Source organism: Pelmatolapia mariae, linkage group LG3_W (genome assembly GCF_036321145.2).
Source record: "Pelmatolapia mariae isolate MD_Pm_ZW linkage group LG3_W, Pm_UMD_F_2, whole genome shotgun sequence".
NCBI lineage: Eukaryota > Metazoa > Chordata > Actinopteri > Cichliformes > Cichlidae > Pelmatolapia > Pelmatolapia mariae.
The window spans coordinates 12,176,957-12,192,368 of record NC_086229.1 but is presented as its reverse complement, the minus strand read 5'-3'; the positions used below and the strand labels follow the sequence as shown (position 1 = coordinate 12,192,368).

The 15,412-nt window shown below is 41.7% G+C and overlaps 1 protein-coding gene across 1 annotated transcript; it reads left to right on the top strand.

Moving 5' to 3' along the window:
• Positions 1–5,179: 5,179 nt before the first annotated feature.
• LOC134620598 (interferon-induced protein 44-like) lies at positions 5,180–12,543 on the top strand. The gene is made up of 8 exons (XM_063466820.1): positions 5,180–5,183; positions 8,867–8,887; positions 8,994–9,027; positions 9,562–9,763; positions 9,886–10,044; positions 10,323–10,491; positions 12,134–12,234; positions 12,382–12,543. The coding sequence occupies exons 1-8, from the start codon at positions 5,180–5,182 to the stop codon at positions 12,541–12,543; spliced, it is 852 nt and encodes a 283-aa protein (XP_063322890.1).
• Positions 12,544–15,412: the final 2,869 nt, after the last annotated feature.

Genomic DNA, 15,412 nt, shown 5'->3' with positions numbered 1-15,412 from the left:
GATGCCCCTGAGACAATTCAGCACATAACACCAGGGTCCAAGATGCTGGCAGGCAGGGCATACATGGAACGCCATAACCAAGTGACCGGCATAGTATACAGAAACATCTGTGCCGAATATGGCCTGAAAGTTCTGAGGTCAAAATGGGAGACGCCCTCAAGGGTGGTGGAGAATGACCGAGCTAAGATCCTGTGGGACTTCCAGATACAGACAGACAAAATGGTGCTGGCTAACCAACCGGACATAGTGGTGGTAGACAAACAGAAGAAGACGGCCGTAGTGATCGATGTAGCGGTTCCGAATGACAGCAACATCAGAAAGAAGGAACACTAGAAGCTGGAGAAATACCAAGGGCTCAGAGAAGAGCTCGAGAGGATGTGGAGGATGAAGGTAACGGTGGTCCCCGTGGTAATCGGAGCACTAGGTGCGGTGACTCCCAAGCTAGGCGAGTGGCTCCAGCAGATCCTGGGAACAAATCGGAGATCTCTGTCCAGAAGAGCACAGTCCTGGGAACAGCTAAGATACTGCGCAGGACCCTCAAACTCTCAGGCCTCTGGTAGAGGACCCGAGCTTGAAGGAGAAACCGCCCGCAGGGGCGTGCTGGGTGTTTTATATATAGATATATATTACATAAATGGGTCTGTTGTAGGGATGAGGTCTATTATGGGTATGTTACAATGTACATGTCAAAGGTATGTTATTAATATGCTACGATTATTAGTATGTACTATGCAGAAGGTTGGTGGTTTGATCCCTGGCTCCTCCATGTTACTGTCAAGTATCCTTGGGCAAGATACTAACCCCAGTTTGCACTCACGTTGTACAGAGCGCTTTGAGTACTCCGGGAGAGTAGAAAGCGCTATATAAGACTCAGTCCATTTACCATAACAAGGTCGGATTGAATGGGGAGTGAGTGTCTCCAACAGAGATAGCCATCTGTCTTCACACCAAGGATAACTCTGAATCAAGCCGTAAACTTTTATACCCCAACAATAATACACTATTATTATTATTATGACTATCTACTTCCAGAACCCATCCGGATGTGTTCACATTGACGTCCAGCATTGTAACTTATAATTCCAACTGCTGAAGCAAATAAATATTTTTAAATGAGAGGTATTTCTCTACGCAAGACACATCTGCTGGGTGCACTGGCACGCATCTTCAGTGATGTATCTGGGGTCATCAGGTGTTTCAGGTCTTGCAACGTCATACACCCTGGCCCAGGCGACCCAGCTGGGGGTGATCAGGCCCCGACGTGCATACCAGTAGCTACCCACGGATTAGCCCTCTTATTTGACAACCACCTTGTGGCTTTCTCTGCTGCTTCGCTCACAGCTTGAATGGCCCTCTTCTTGGCTGCCTCAGCTACACCCAGCCAGTCCAGGACTTTGCAGAGTGATCGTCCTGCAAAGCCCCTACAAAACACTTCTATGGGCTCATAGATAATCTTCCAGCACCTTCCCCTGCACTCCTGCACTAGTTCTTTGCGCGTTTCCTCTTGTTGGCCTCCTCGATCCGCTCCTCCCAGGGCACTGTGACTTCGCGCCTCAGAAATAATGATCATATCTGGCTGGAGGGATGTTTTTACAATGTGCTGTGGGAACTTAAGCTGTTTACCCAGGTCAACCTGCAGCTGCCAATCAGAGGCTGTGTTGAGGACGCCGGTTGTTAAGTGTGGGCACACCTGGGGTTTCTCTCCAGCCTTAATGAAAGAGATCGCCTTCCTCTGAGCATGCTGGTGCTTGCTGATGCTGATTGCTGAGACAATCATTTCAGCAATTACTCTGTGCACCCGGTCATGTCACCAACGATACCGACCATTGGCCAGGGCCTGGTCCCTCTTTCAAAGCACAGGAAAAAGGCAGGTGTCTCGCTCTTCCCCCACAGATAGACAGATAGTTTGCTGGGCTTGGCAGAGTGTCATATACTGCCTGCACAAGGAATCGGATGCGGTGGAAGTCTGCCTGCACGATGTTCGCCCAGGTGACCTTACGCTGCAAGGTACTCTCCCACCTAGTCCATGCTCCCTACCATTTAAGGCCTACAGCTCTGCTTACTCACTCCTCCTCCACACCTGCTCGGACCTCTTCCTGGATTAGCTGGTGTCTCTTCTTTCCCTGTGCCCTGTTGACCTGGGCCTTTGGGACATACCCCAAGCCTGCTCCCCCTGTTGCTAAGACCCCCACCAGTGTTTTCTGCCTTAGGCATGATTCTTTGTTTAATTCAACCTGCTTGGAAATACTGAATTCCATTGCTCTGCTCACAACCAGGTGTCTAAAACCTAAAATCCAGCCCTGGTTGAATAATGCCACCAGAGAACTCAGACAGGTGTGTAGAAAAACTGAGCGAAAATGTAAGAAAGAAAGACTTCAGGTATTGTATGATGTACTTAGAGAATCGTTGTTAAATTATCAGAAAGCCACAAGAGCAGCGAAAAGTGTCCAGCAGCCTCGCCTCTGTCAGTGTGCCCCAGGGTGGCTGTGGCTACAATGTAGCTTGCCGTCACTAGTGTGTGAATGTGTTTGTGAATAGGTGGATGTGGATGACTGAATGTGTAAAGCGCTTTGGGGTCCTTAGGGACTAGGAAAGCCCTTTACAAATGCAGGCCATTTACCATTTTTACCATTTAATGATTGTACAAAACCTCATTCAGCATTGTTAACTCTTAACTCTTCTTAATCCACCTACTGCTGCTCCCAATGTAGCATCGAAAGCAACATGTGAAATTCTTCATTAATAGTCCTTTGCAGAATCAACCTTTGGAGATCTGGATAATTGAGCATGCATCAAGACGTCTTCATTAATAGGATTGTGGATACCAGGTCTCATTTCATCCCTCCTACTGCCGACCCATCTGTTCATACACCAACTTCAGGTGGATTTGACCATTTTGAGCTTGTCCTTTTCATTACTGAGTAAAGTGGTCAGTAACTTGATACCCACAAGATGTACTCTGGATATTGTTCCATCTTGTTTATTGAAAGATGTTTTTGACACTGTGGGTATGAGTTTGCTGTCTATTGTTAGGGTTCAGAAATTGAGGAGGAATACCAAAATAATGACCACTGATTCGGCCAGATGCAATTAGACGACATTTTAATGAATACACGCCGCGTGGAGCCAATTCTGTGCAGATTCAGTATTGAACTGTCTTACAACCGTCAGAACAAAGGCTTTACAGGGGTAAGATAGTACAGCCCCCTCCTCTCAGACACAATACAGCATACGTCAATTCAACACCACAGATGTTCAGTTAACTTTGACATAGTTTAAAAAGAACATCGTCTTCGGCTCGAACCCAGGTGCTTCCCCCAGCTTCGGTGTTGCTTATCTCTGGGACATCTGGTGTACTTCCTGGAACAGACTAACACGTACGCACCCAAACTTTGCAATTACAGCAAAACACATCTCAACCTCCTACCTACTAAAATGAGTCTAATACTGTGTGTGTGTGTGTGTGTGTGTGTGTGTGTGTGTGTGTGTGTGTGTGTGTTGTGCTGTGTGCTGTGTACGTTTCATGACCTCTGCTGCACCCCGGCTCACCTCACACCTCTAGTCATCTTCAGACATAAGGCCCGCCCGTACACAGCTGAAACTATATGTGTCTGTATGTGTGTGTATGTGTGTAATAATCTTGACGGATATATAAAATGTATAAAACAACTGTTTCACTCTAATACAACTACTTAAAACTTAATCAAAGCTTAATCAGAGATATTAATGCATAATTAAACAGCCTGCTCAAAACACCTTACAATCTGACTCTGCTTTCAGTTTCACTTCTGCAAAGCATGGCGTTTCCTGTCAGCCTGCAACTCAGTTTCTCAACCACTGAAGTCTGTGCAGATTCAGTGTAAGAATATAAACACATTCAAAAAGCCTTTAAAATTATAGATTCAACTCAACAGTTTAAAGTGGTTCTTACTGGACCTGTAATAAAGACTAACATGATACCAATATATTTGAACATCTGAATGCAATATCACTATTAATAATTAATGGAATGGTAATACTGATTATAAAAATAGCAATAAAAATATCTTCCTCCTTACACCATTGTCATTAGCAGGCTTAAGTCTGGGTGTGTCCCAGCCGACTTTAAACATGCTGTGGTGGAACCTCTTCTTTAAAAGCAAGACCTGGATCCATCAGTTTTATCCAACTACAGACCAATTTCTAGAGTGCCCTTTCTTTCTAAAGTCCTTGAGAAAGTTGACCTTCTTCAGCTCGAGACCTTTCTACATAAAAATGGCATTAGTGAAATATTTCAGTCTGGTCTTAAAGCGCACCACAGCATTGAATCTGCTCTTTTAAAAGTTTTTTAATGACCTTTTGTTTTTTACTGACTTGGGAGATTCTACCATTTTCATACTATTAGACCTCACTGCTGTCTTTGATACCATAGATCACAGGATTCTTATCTGTCGGCTTGAACACTGTGTCGAATACAAAAGGGACTACATTGGTTGGACAGGTAAGATTTGAACTACTCCAAGGCTTTTCTGTTAATTGGGGCTTAGCGCCCTCATACCTCTCGGATCTTTTAAATTGGTACACTCCTGCAACATCACTCAGGTCTGCGGTATAAAAGTTTAAGGCTCGATTCAGGGTTATCCTTGGTGTGATGACAGATGGCTGTGTTCACATTGATGTCCAGCATTGTAACTTAATTCCAACTGCTGAAGCAAAATAAATCTTTTTAAATGACAGATATTTCTCCTGTACTTCCTCCTGAAAAAATTTGAACATTCTGAGGAGAACACAAGCATCAGCAGCACGGCTGTGTCTGAGGTCAAGATTGGGCATGTTTGCTTATTTTACACAAAATAATGTGATGATGTTTGGTTATCTTGAGGAGACTGCTCCTGAACTGCAACTGTCACTGGGTTAACATGTGTGTTTTCCAAATCAGCAGCATGTATTAAAACAGTTCATATACATTCAGTAAAGCAGTTTAGAGAGAGGACAGAAATATTTTCCCGGAGCCTGTCTACCACGTGATTTACAGTAAATCCTGTACTTCTCAGCAGCACTGCTTGCTTTCACTTTTAGAGAAAGTGTGTGTGTGTGAGAGTAAGATAGAGAGTGATTGTGTGGACTTACAGTTATCTCCCCACTCTCTTGCTATCCTTCATAGGACACTGTTTAAAGTTTTAACTGCTACCACAGGACTATGGGTGAGTCAAATCAGTTTGCTTTTGGCATCATTTGTGGATTTTTTCCAGTACTGAGTCTTCTGCTGCTGACAGTGGCATCGCTGAGACCATCAGCAGTGGTAGTTGAACTCTGTACTTCCTGTATTTAACTATCTGCAGTTTATCACAGACATTTCACCATGATTAAGTGAAACTAATGTCATTGTACATTTATGGATATATTTGTTGTAATTGGAGTAATTGTTGCTTTATAAACAGCAGTCAGGACAGTTCATGTTGGGCCTGATTATTGTAGGGTCTTTAACTTGCTATATAAAGTCCCTTGAGCCAGCTGTTGTGCTGTATAAATAAAACTGAATTGAATTGAATCATTTGATCATCTGACATTTTCTCTACAGGGGGTACTTCTTCTGGTAAGTGGCACAAGTTTCTTTGCAAACTCCTTTGGCACAAAGTGACATTTTCTCAGTCTCAATGATATACATACAGTTTCACTTTTATTTTGCAAACTGACAAAAACAAATAGAATTCAGATTATAAGACATTTTTATTTGTCTTTAGTTAGGCTGGTTAAAAGAAATGAAATCAGCTTTTTTGTACCTGAAAAGTGCAAATCTGTGCATTTTGAACCTCTGAGTTTGACTATATGTCATACACGGCTGTATGGTCAGTAATGCGGGACCCAAATGCAGGACTCTGAGACAAAGACATTAACTAGAGGAGGCGGCTTCACTTGCTGTAAGAAGATGCTCAGAAACTCAAAAATGCAAAAAACACAGGCCAGTAGAAAACAAGGAAGTAGGAGTTAAACATTTTAAGGTTCTTCGTATGTGAAAAGACCAATGAGCTCACAGTATCAATTTTCCTCAGTTTATTGAATCTTCAATCAATAAGTTAATAATGGTGCTGTGTCCCTTTCCTTCAGTAAGCCAACTACATGTCATGTTATGCTTTTTGGCAGGCAGGATTCGACCCAACAGCAGGAATCACAGGAAACTAGGAGTGAACTTAGGACGCCAGCTTTATTGCTGTAGCACAGACAATCAGAACATAAGAGCACATGGCTCTTATGTTTGGATTGTCACACAAGACACTAGGAACATGAAAACTAGGAACCTAAACTGGGATTGAGAACTAGGGAAAATACAAGGAGCACTGAGGAGATACAAAGCACTGAGAGGGTACGATGTGACACTGACAGAGAGAAACACAGGGCATAAATACACTAAGGGAAAAACAAGGGAATGAGACACAGGAGGAGAACACAGCTGGGAGTAATTGGACATAACAAGACAAGGGGAAGAAAAACTAGACACACGACAGAGGCACAGACTTGACAGTGAACAAAGGGAACATGGAGCACAGAGACAGGCGTGATATGAGACATGACTGACTGGGGAACAAAATAATGAACATGAAGACTGAACTAACACTACACTAAACATGAGGACACAGGAAAAAACCCTAAGAACAAGAATTTATAGAGTAAAGAAGAACTAGCATTAGGGATGGGAATAAAAAAAAACGGTTCTTGTTGAGAACCGGTTCTCACTGTTTCAATTAATTGGAATTTTTTGTCATTTTTGCAAACGATTCCCCTACCGATTCCAGACGCCTCGACGTCACCACGTTGCGGAGTGTCATTTACCTGGAAGGAAACATGGTGCCTAAGTGGCTGAAACACTCAAAACTTTGGTCATACTTTACGAGAACAGATGACAACAGGGCAACTTGCAATACTTGCAAAATAGATATTTCATTTAAAGGAGGAAACACTATGAATATGCAAAAGCATTTGCTCACAAAACACGTGATAACCTTAAATGAATGTCATGTTTTTCATTCCGCTCCGGACTAGTGAATCTCACTTACCCAGCAGCAGCGGTAACGTTTGCACGTCCTCTTCCGTTAATACGACAGGTAAATAATCAGCTAACATTTCCTATTATGTTAGCGCTATCTGCCTTATTAGAAAACCTGCCATTACTGTGCATTTAGGTGACCATGATGAGAGAGACAGACAGAGTCTGGCTGGCTCAGATGCTGGCAGTTCTCGCTGCAGTCTACCGTTACTGTCTCCTTTTAGTCCAGGATAGACGAATGTCACCGAGCAGTGACTAAGTTTGTGGTCAAAGGCATGCACCCATTTGCCACAGCAGATGCCCCCGATTTTCAGTAAGTGAATGTGTTTAATTATAGGTTACTGGATATTCTTGAGTAATTGCTACAGAATAATTTATGTTATACTTTGTTACTGCTACAGAAGAATATTTATTTTATTAATATTTTACATTCACAATTGTTTTTTTCTGGGGACCCTTTGACACCCCATCGAAGAGCCGTAGGCTGTGGATCTCTTAAGATCTCACTGTTGGGTTTGTAAGGCCATGTTACTCCTAAATTTCTATCTTGTTCAAAGAGAATATATAAAACAAAGTTCTAAGCTAATCGACCTTAGTGTTCTCCTTTTTTAAAAATAAGAATCAATAAGAGAATCGATAAAGAATCGAATCGTTAAACAGAATCGAAAATGGAATCGGAATCGTGAAAATCTTATCTATTCCCATCCCTAACTAGCATGCTCGAAATACAAAACAGAAACCAAAACACTAGTGATCGTAAACTGGCATGAAATCACAGATTAACAATAATAATACAAAGTCAAAACACTGAGTCACAGACCCAGGACCGTGACACTATACATGAGCAGTGTTGGACAAGTTACTTTGAAAAAGTAATTAGTTACTAGTTATTTCTTCAAAAAGAGTAACTGAGTTAGTAACTGAGTTACAATATTAAAAAAGTAACTACTTACTGTGAAAAGTAACTGTTGCATTACTTTAAAAAAACATTTAACCCTCTGGAGTCCAGGGTAAAATTGGTTGTTTTTGACTACTTTTGATTTTACCCCTACGTTTGACCTTTAAATCTATTTACCTTTCCTTGTTAGGTATCCTTATTTTCAGCACAACCTCACATGTCTCAGTTTACTGTTACTTTTTATTTTGACATTCTGTATTAGCACGATTGATCTAAAATCAGACAAAAAACAACAAACATGTTTAACAAATGATTTTCATAACTGAAATTCAAATATAAATTGTATATTTTAAAAACTTAGGCACAAGTTTTGCAAACAACAAAGTTATATGCAGTTATTTACCCTAAAATGCAGGCAAGGTGGAGGGTTTTGTAACCATTTCAAACTATTTGGAGAACAATCAAGTGTTCGGCATCAAATAAGATGCCAAACAAATTATCTGTGCCACTGCAAAAGTATTTCTGTCCACTATAAGACAAAGAAGCAGGCCTGACAACAGGTGTATCATTCTTCATCCCTCGCCTCATTGTTCTGACAAACACAAAAAAACTAAGGACTACACTACACACTAACAACACAAGACAACACACTAACTACACTCCAAACACACTAAACCTCACAAATCTCTCACTTCTCAAAACTCTCTCTCTCTTTTGCTCTCTCACCGCCTCCTAAAACTTCCTCCTCTTCCTAAGCAACCAAATGTCACATGTTGCAATATCATTTTTTGATATGTTGACATGGCACATTTTTCCACCAATAGGAAAGGGGGGGGGTGTTTCTGCTTGCAAGCGGGCAGTACTTTCATGGCTGGGATAAGTTTCATTAACATGCAGAGTTTGTATGCAAGAATGTTGACTTAATGTTTTTCTCTCACCTAAAGTTGAGACTGCACCCTCTCTCGGTGAGTGAGATGATTTCTGACAGTATTCAGATAAAATACTCTTATTATTCTCGCTCAACAATAATATGAATTAATTTGTCTCTTTTTTCTTTTGGCTTCCCCTTAGCTCTGGATGAACCATGGAGAACAGTTTCTTGGGGGTGAGTTTCTTTTCACACATAACTGAATACATCGTTAATGCAGAATGAGCAGCTGGAATCAGCTGAGGACTAGTTAATAATATCACTTACTCCTCATCCTCTTTCAATGCAGCACAGAGAAAAGTGTTCCAGCATTAACTCTCAGGGGTTTCACACAGCAGTGCATAGCATGTTTTACTAGGCAGCCATTAAAACTTGAAGCCTTCATGTTGTATTCCTAGAGAACACTGTATGCTACTGTAGACATCCCAGCGCATGAGCAGGCTGACAGAGTTCATTGTAGTTCAAACAGGTTTAATTTTTCTTTGCTTTGCAGCTTCCCACTTTACTTTTTGTAACACGCCAACATTGCTTCCCTTATATGTCTCCAGAATAAGTGAAAAACAGACACCTCTGTCCCAGCTAGCTACCGTGTGAAATAGGAGAGGCACAATTAGATGATGGCTGGCAGCGTTGCTCCACCCCTCCCCTGCAGCTGAGCTAAAAACCACACCACAACCAGATTACATCATGTTATTTTGTTCTTTTGAACAGAAATAACCAGGAAGCGCTACAGTATGTGCAGGAATACAAGCCTGAAGACAACAGCGTCAAACACCTCCGAGTTCTTCTGTACGGGCCCGTTGGATCTGGAAAGTCCAGTTTCATCAGCTCTGTCAGCAGTGTCCTGCGAGGCAGAATTGCGATTCCTGCTGCAGCCAGTGCAATGACTTCTGACAGAAGTTTCACTACAAGGGTAAGAAAACTTCAAAGCTTCAGCTCACTGCTTCTTCAAACTGTTCCTTTACTTTTGTTGCAGAGGGAGAAACAATAGATTTCACTGTCAAGAAACCAACATCTAATCTGTTTCTCATTTAGTATCAAACTCATAAAATAAAAGAAGGAAGAGGAAACTCAGCTACAGTTTACCCTGTGGTCTTCAATGATGTCATGGGTCTGGAGGAGGGGACTGACTCTGGTGTTCATCCTGATGACATCAAACTGGCCATGGAGGGACACGTGAAGGAGGGTCACTTGGTACATCTGCCTTTTCTTTATTTCATTCAATGACAAGCTGTGAGAGCTGTGATCTATGTACATTAGGAGTTTTCAGTAGACTAGTGATAGTACTTACCTTCAGTAACAGACTGGAAGGAGTCCTGTGGTACAGTTAAACTCTAACAGCTTCATGAATTAACTGCTTTAAACATTAAAGTATGAATAAGATGAATAAACAGCTTTTATCTGTAACTTCAAACATCCATGAGACAGAAAAACTCCTGGCTATTTTTTAATGTTTTTTACTGGTTTTCTAGTTCAACCCAGTGGCTCCACTGTCAGAAAAACATCCCGAATACAACCCGACCCCCTCGGCAGAAGATAAAGTTCATGTTCTGGTCTGTGTGCTTTCTGCCAATGCGTCAGAAATTAAGGACTCAGTTCTGAAGAAGATGTACAGAGTCAGACAGATGGCCAGTGACCTTGGTAAGAGCTCATCAGCATGTTCTCTCAGAGCTTTCCACTCACGAATCTGGAGAGAACCAAGAGTTATAGCAAGTATAGGAAAAGATTTCTTGGTCAATTGTGGAAAAAGATGTGAAATATTTAGTCAAATATTTGGCCAAAGTTCAGACCAAACATGGCATGTTCTGAGTTTACTGAAGACTGTGATAAATCAGGGGCCTAAAAATAAGTGGGAGTTATGTGAATAAGATATACATTCAAGATTCAAGATTCTTTATTTGTCACGTCCATGTTTATACAGATATAACACGCAGACAGATATAACACGCAGTCAGACTTGATACACTGCTCAACTGCAAAAAAGAGAGAGACAGAACTTTATATACAGTGAATGAGTATATATATAGAGGACATTATGTGCAGCAAGTGGGTGAGTTATGTACATTATATGAATAAAGATAAAATACACTGAACAAAAATATAAACGCAACACTTTTGTTTTTGCTCCCATTTTGAGCTGAAACATTTTCTACATACACAAAGGACCCATTACTATCAGTTATTGTCCAGAAATCTGTGTGGCCTTTATTGTGGGCAGTCGAAGGCACACCTCTGCAATATTCATGCTGTCTAATCAGCATGTTGACATGCCACAGCTGTGAGGTAGGATGGATTATCTTGGCAAACGAGAAGTTCTCACTAACACAGATTTAGACAGATTTGTGAACAGTATTTGATAGTAATGGGTCTTTTGTGTATGTGATTCAGCACACAGATGGCCTGAGGATAAAAACTCCTCTTGAGCCTCTCTGTTTTTGCTTGGATGGTGAGGGACCTTGTGCCTGATTTCAGAAGCTGGAACAGTGTGTTGCTGGGATGGGACGGATCCTTCAATATCCTAGCTGCTCTAGTCCAGCATCTCCTGGTGTAGATGTCCTGTAGGAAGGGGAGAGCAGCCCTGCAGCAGCGTTCTGCTGTACAGATCACTCTCTGAAGAGCTTTTTTATCCCTCACACAGCTGTTCCCATACCAGGATGTGATGTTCTGTGTGAGGATGCTATCCACAGTGCCGGTATAGAAAGTCCTGAGGATCAGTGGAGAGACTCTTGAGTTGACGTAGGTGGTACAGCCACTGCCTAGCCTTTTTGTACTAGACCTGAATGTGGGAAGACCATGTCAGGTCTGAGGAGATGTGGACACAGAGATACTTGAAGGACTGCACCATCTCCACTGGATCTCCAATAATGATATTGTGCTTGTAGTCTCTCCTGTGGCTCTTCAGTGGCATTAACGATAAGTCTCTCTGTAAACCTCATGGTTTGCAAGATTTGGGCCTGAGTTATGTGAAATATTAGTTAGCTTATTCAATACCACATGATATTGATTTCTTAGACATTTTTTCACATAAATATGTGAAGTACCTCTAGAGGTTTGTGGTATGGGATAAAAAGCCCACCAAGTTTGAGACTTTATACTGCTATTCAAACACACTCATGCAAAACCAACAATTCCAAAGAAATGGCACACATGTCTCCAAACATGGTTAAAAATAAAATGATTAGCATGTTTAAGTCTCAAACAGGCAGGAATAAGGAAACAAACAGCAGAAAGGAAACAGGAACATAAAGATTTTCAATGGTTGACAAAATGTTTTCACCTGCAGGGATTCCTCATGTGATGATAGTTACCAAAATTGATGAGGCTTGTCCTGAAACTGAAAAGGACCTGAAGAATGTGTATAAGAGCAAATACCTGAAGAAGAAGGTGAGCATCTGTGACTGTACAGGAATATGATGACAAAGCAGAAGCACCTTGAGGCAACTGTTGTTGTGAATTGGTGCTATATAAATAAAAATTGAATTGAATTGAATTGAAACCCTGAACATGATGTAGTGTTTCTTTGATTCTCAGATGGAAGAGTACAGCTCAGAGGTGGGAATCCCAGTAAACTGCATCTTTCCCGTGAAGAACTACCACAGTGAAATCAACTTGAAGCTGGATGTTGACACACTGATTCTGAGCGCGCTCAAATACATTATTGACTTTGGAGATGATTTCATTGAGAAACTGTAAAGGTCTAATTTTGGAAGCTTTGCAGCTTAAACTACAAATTTTACTCCCTTCTTCACTGTCTAACAATATAATATATGGAAAAAGAGATCATGTGAGCTTGTCTAAAAAACACACCTACCCTCAGATATAACAGAAAACAGAGAAACACCATTCACCTACAATATGAGTTCAATATTCCATTTTAATGTCCTCCACAACAATTCAGAACACAGTTCTGAATTAGAGCAAAATATGAGAATGAGGTGGAGAGACATGTCTGACATTTGTGATTGGGGACATGGCTTATTATTATGAATGGTCTTTGGATAAAGTTGTATTTAACATTTGACACATTGACTATTTTCATGAATGCTGGTACGATTAAAACATCTCCTTTAACTGCCTGTACCAGTGACTTATATTTTCACAACTTTTTCAGGATATGGGACAATTAAAACATAATAAACTGTATGTAAACACTTTCAGTTGAGTGTAGCATTGTTTGTCTGTGCTTACAGTGTTTGATCGTTTTCTTGCTTCACTGGGGTAGCACAGTGGTACAGTGGTTAGCACTACCACCTCACAGAAAGAGGTTTCCTGGTTTGAAGCCTAGCTGGGTTCATCCTGTGTGGAATTTGCATATGTTCCCAGTTCTTCAGTTCAATTTTATTTACACAACACCAAATCCCAACAACAGTTGCCTCAAGGCACTTTATACTGTAAGGCAAAGACCCTACAATAATACAGAGTATCAGTTGGAGGCAAAGGGTGAACCCAAGGAGAAGCCTCAAAAACACAGAATTTAAATGAATGCAAACTTTATTTACAGAGGCAAATTAATTAACCAGAGAGGAATGATACGGGTTTATCTGGGAAAATCTGAAGGCGAAAGAAGAGAATTAGTGCTTCAGAGCGACTGTGGGAATGAATGAAACACAAAAGAATTGTAGCACTTAATTGTCACGTCACACTGTTAAGGGGGGCTGGGGGACTGATGGACTGAGGGGACTGAGGGCTTGGGCATATTACCCAAACAGCTGAGGTGGTGATTGGCAGAGAATAAGCGCTGGAAATCTCTCTCTCTCTCTCTCCCTCACACACACACACACACACACACACACACATGTACACACACTCTTTCACACACACTCACTCACACACACACACGCTCACACACACATGTACACTCACACACACTCTCTCTCTCTCACACACACACACACACTGAAAGTGAAAGTAAACAGTGCTGCTGAGAAGTACAGGATTTACTGTAAATCATGTGGTAGACGTGTGTGGGGGTGGAGTCAGGTTTATTTGTATAGGAAGATAATTTGAGTAACTTTGAACAGAAAAAGATCAGCGGTTGGAAAACCACAAAAGTAGAAGAGCATAGCTTCTGAAGGCTGCAGGTAAATCTTTCTGTCCTCACCTTCACCTCTGTACTGGCTGTATATGAACGTGCATGCTGTCAGATCATATCTATCTGCAGAGATCTGCTCATTTCATGTTACTCTTTAACTTCATTCATGTGATTTTATAGGAGAGTAGAGCAGTTATTCACTTCTCACCTATGGTAGCGACGCAGTGCCCATCAGTCTGTCTCTTTTGTGGTGTTTACATTTTAGGAATTGAAGCTTTCCTGTGATCTCAGACTATTAAAACATTAGTTTAGCAGATTGAGAGGTGCCTCAGTTAAATGAGGTTTGTAAACGCACTGTTTACTGTTTTGGCCATCATTGCAGACAGTGTAAAACATGGATGTAGTTTCCTTATGGGAAAAATGAAGTCAATGTTGAGGTGATGGGCTCAATCAGTCATTTGGGTTTATATTAAGTTAAAAATGAAGTTTACATGAGCTTGTGATTGATGGACCAATTGCCAAAGAACATCAGAGCCAACCCCCCTCCATCGCTCTCTCTCTTTCTTTCACTCGCCCGCTTTCCTTCGCGGGTGTCACTCCTAAAAACTTCCCCTTCTCCCTAAACAACCGAGTGCCACATGTTGCCATATCATTTTTTGATTGGCTGACATGGTAAACTCTAACACCAATAGGGAAGGGGTGTTTTTTCTTTTTCTTTTTTCACTCTCAAAGGGAGAGTGTTTGCTAGCGCTGTCTGTAGAAAACACCGTTTTTACCGTTCTTCCCGCTGTAAACACCACTGTTTTGTTCAGAAAAAAACACCGCGTGTATTTTTTATCATAACTCTGGTTTTACGTGGTCCATCGACACAATTCAAAAACTGGTATGTAGTTTGAAGTCCGCACGTTCGACCCAAGTTGAAATGGAGACTCTGACGTGCTGCATCTTGTAGCTGTGTCGTCTTAAATTGGTCATGTGATTTTGACGCGCCGGCGCGTCCAGCGACCCCAGAGGGTTAACTACCGGTCCACCCACCATCTCAATCATCTACGGCTGCCATGCCACCACCATTTGAACTACCTACAACTGTCATGCTGCTGTCTGGTCCAGCTGTATCTCCGCCAGAGTTCAGTGCATCCTCTGGTACTACCTCATCTGGTTTTGCATGCCAGCTTTCTGCCAAGCTGTCCCTGAGCCTTCAGGCATTTGCACGGCCTGCACTTCCTGCATATTTGCATTCATGTCTAGTATGGACAGTATACTCTTTGCGAAGACGGTCGCACTTTTCTCCTCTCCCTTCCCTTATCTTCCATGCTTAGTGCCTTGTGTCCCTGTCTTATGTATTTTCTCTCTCTTTCCCTGGAATACTCTCCCACAGTCTGTTCTCTAAAACCTAAAAGACGAATTATGGATTTGATCAACTGGTCCCTAAATGCAACTGACAACCTCAATTGCATTCAGGAACTATGGATAAACACTCCATAGTTGAAATGTTCAGGGGGCCCGCCACAAGTCCAACGGTGGCAACGG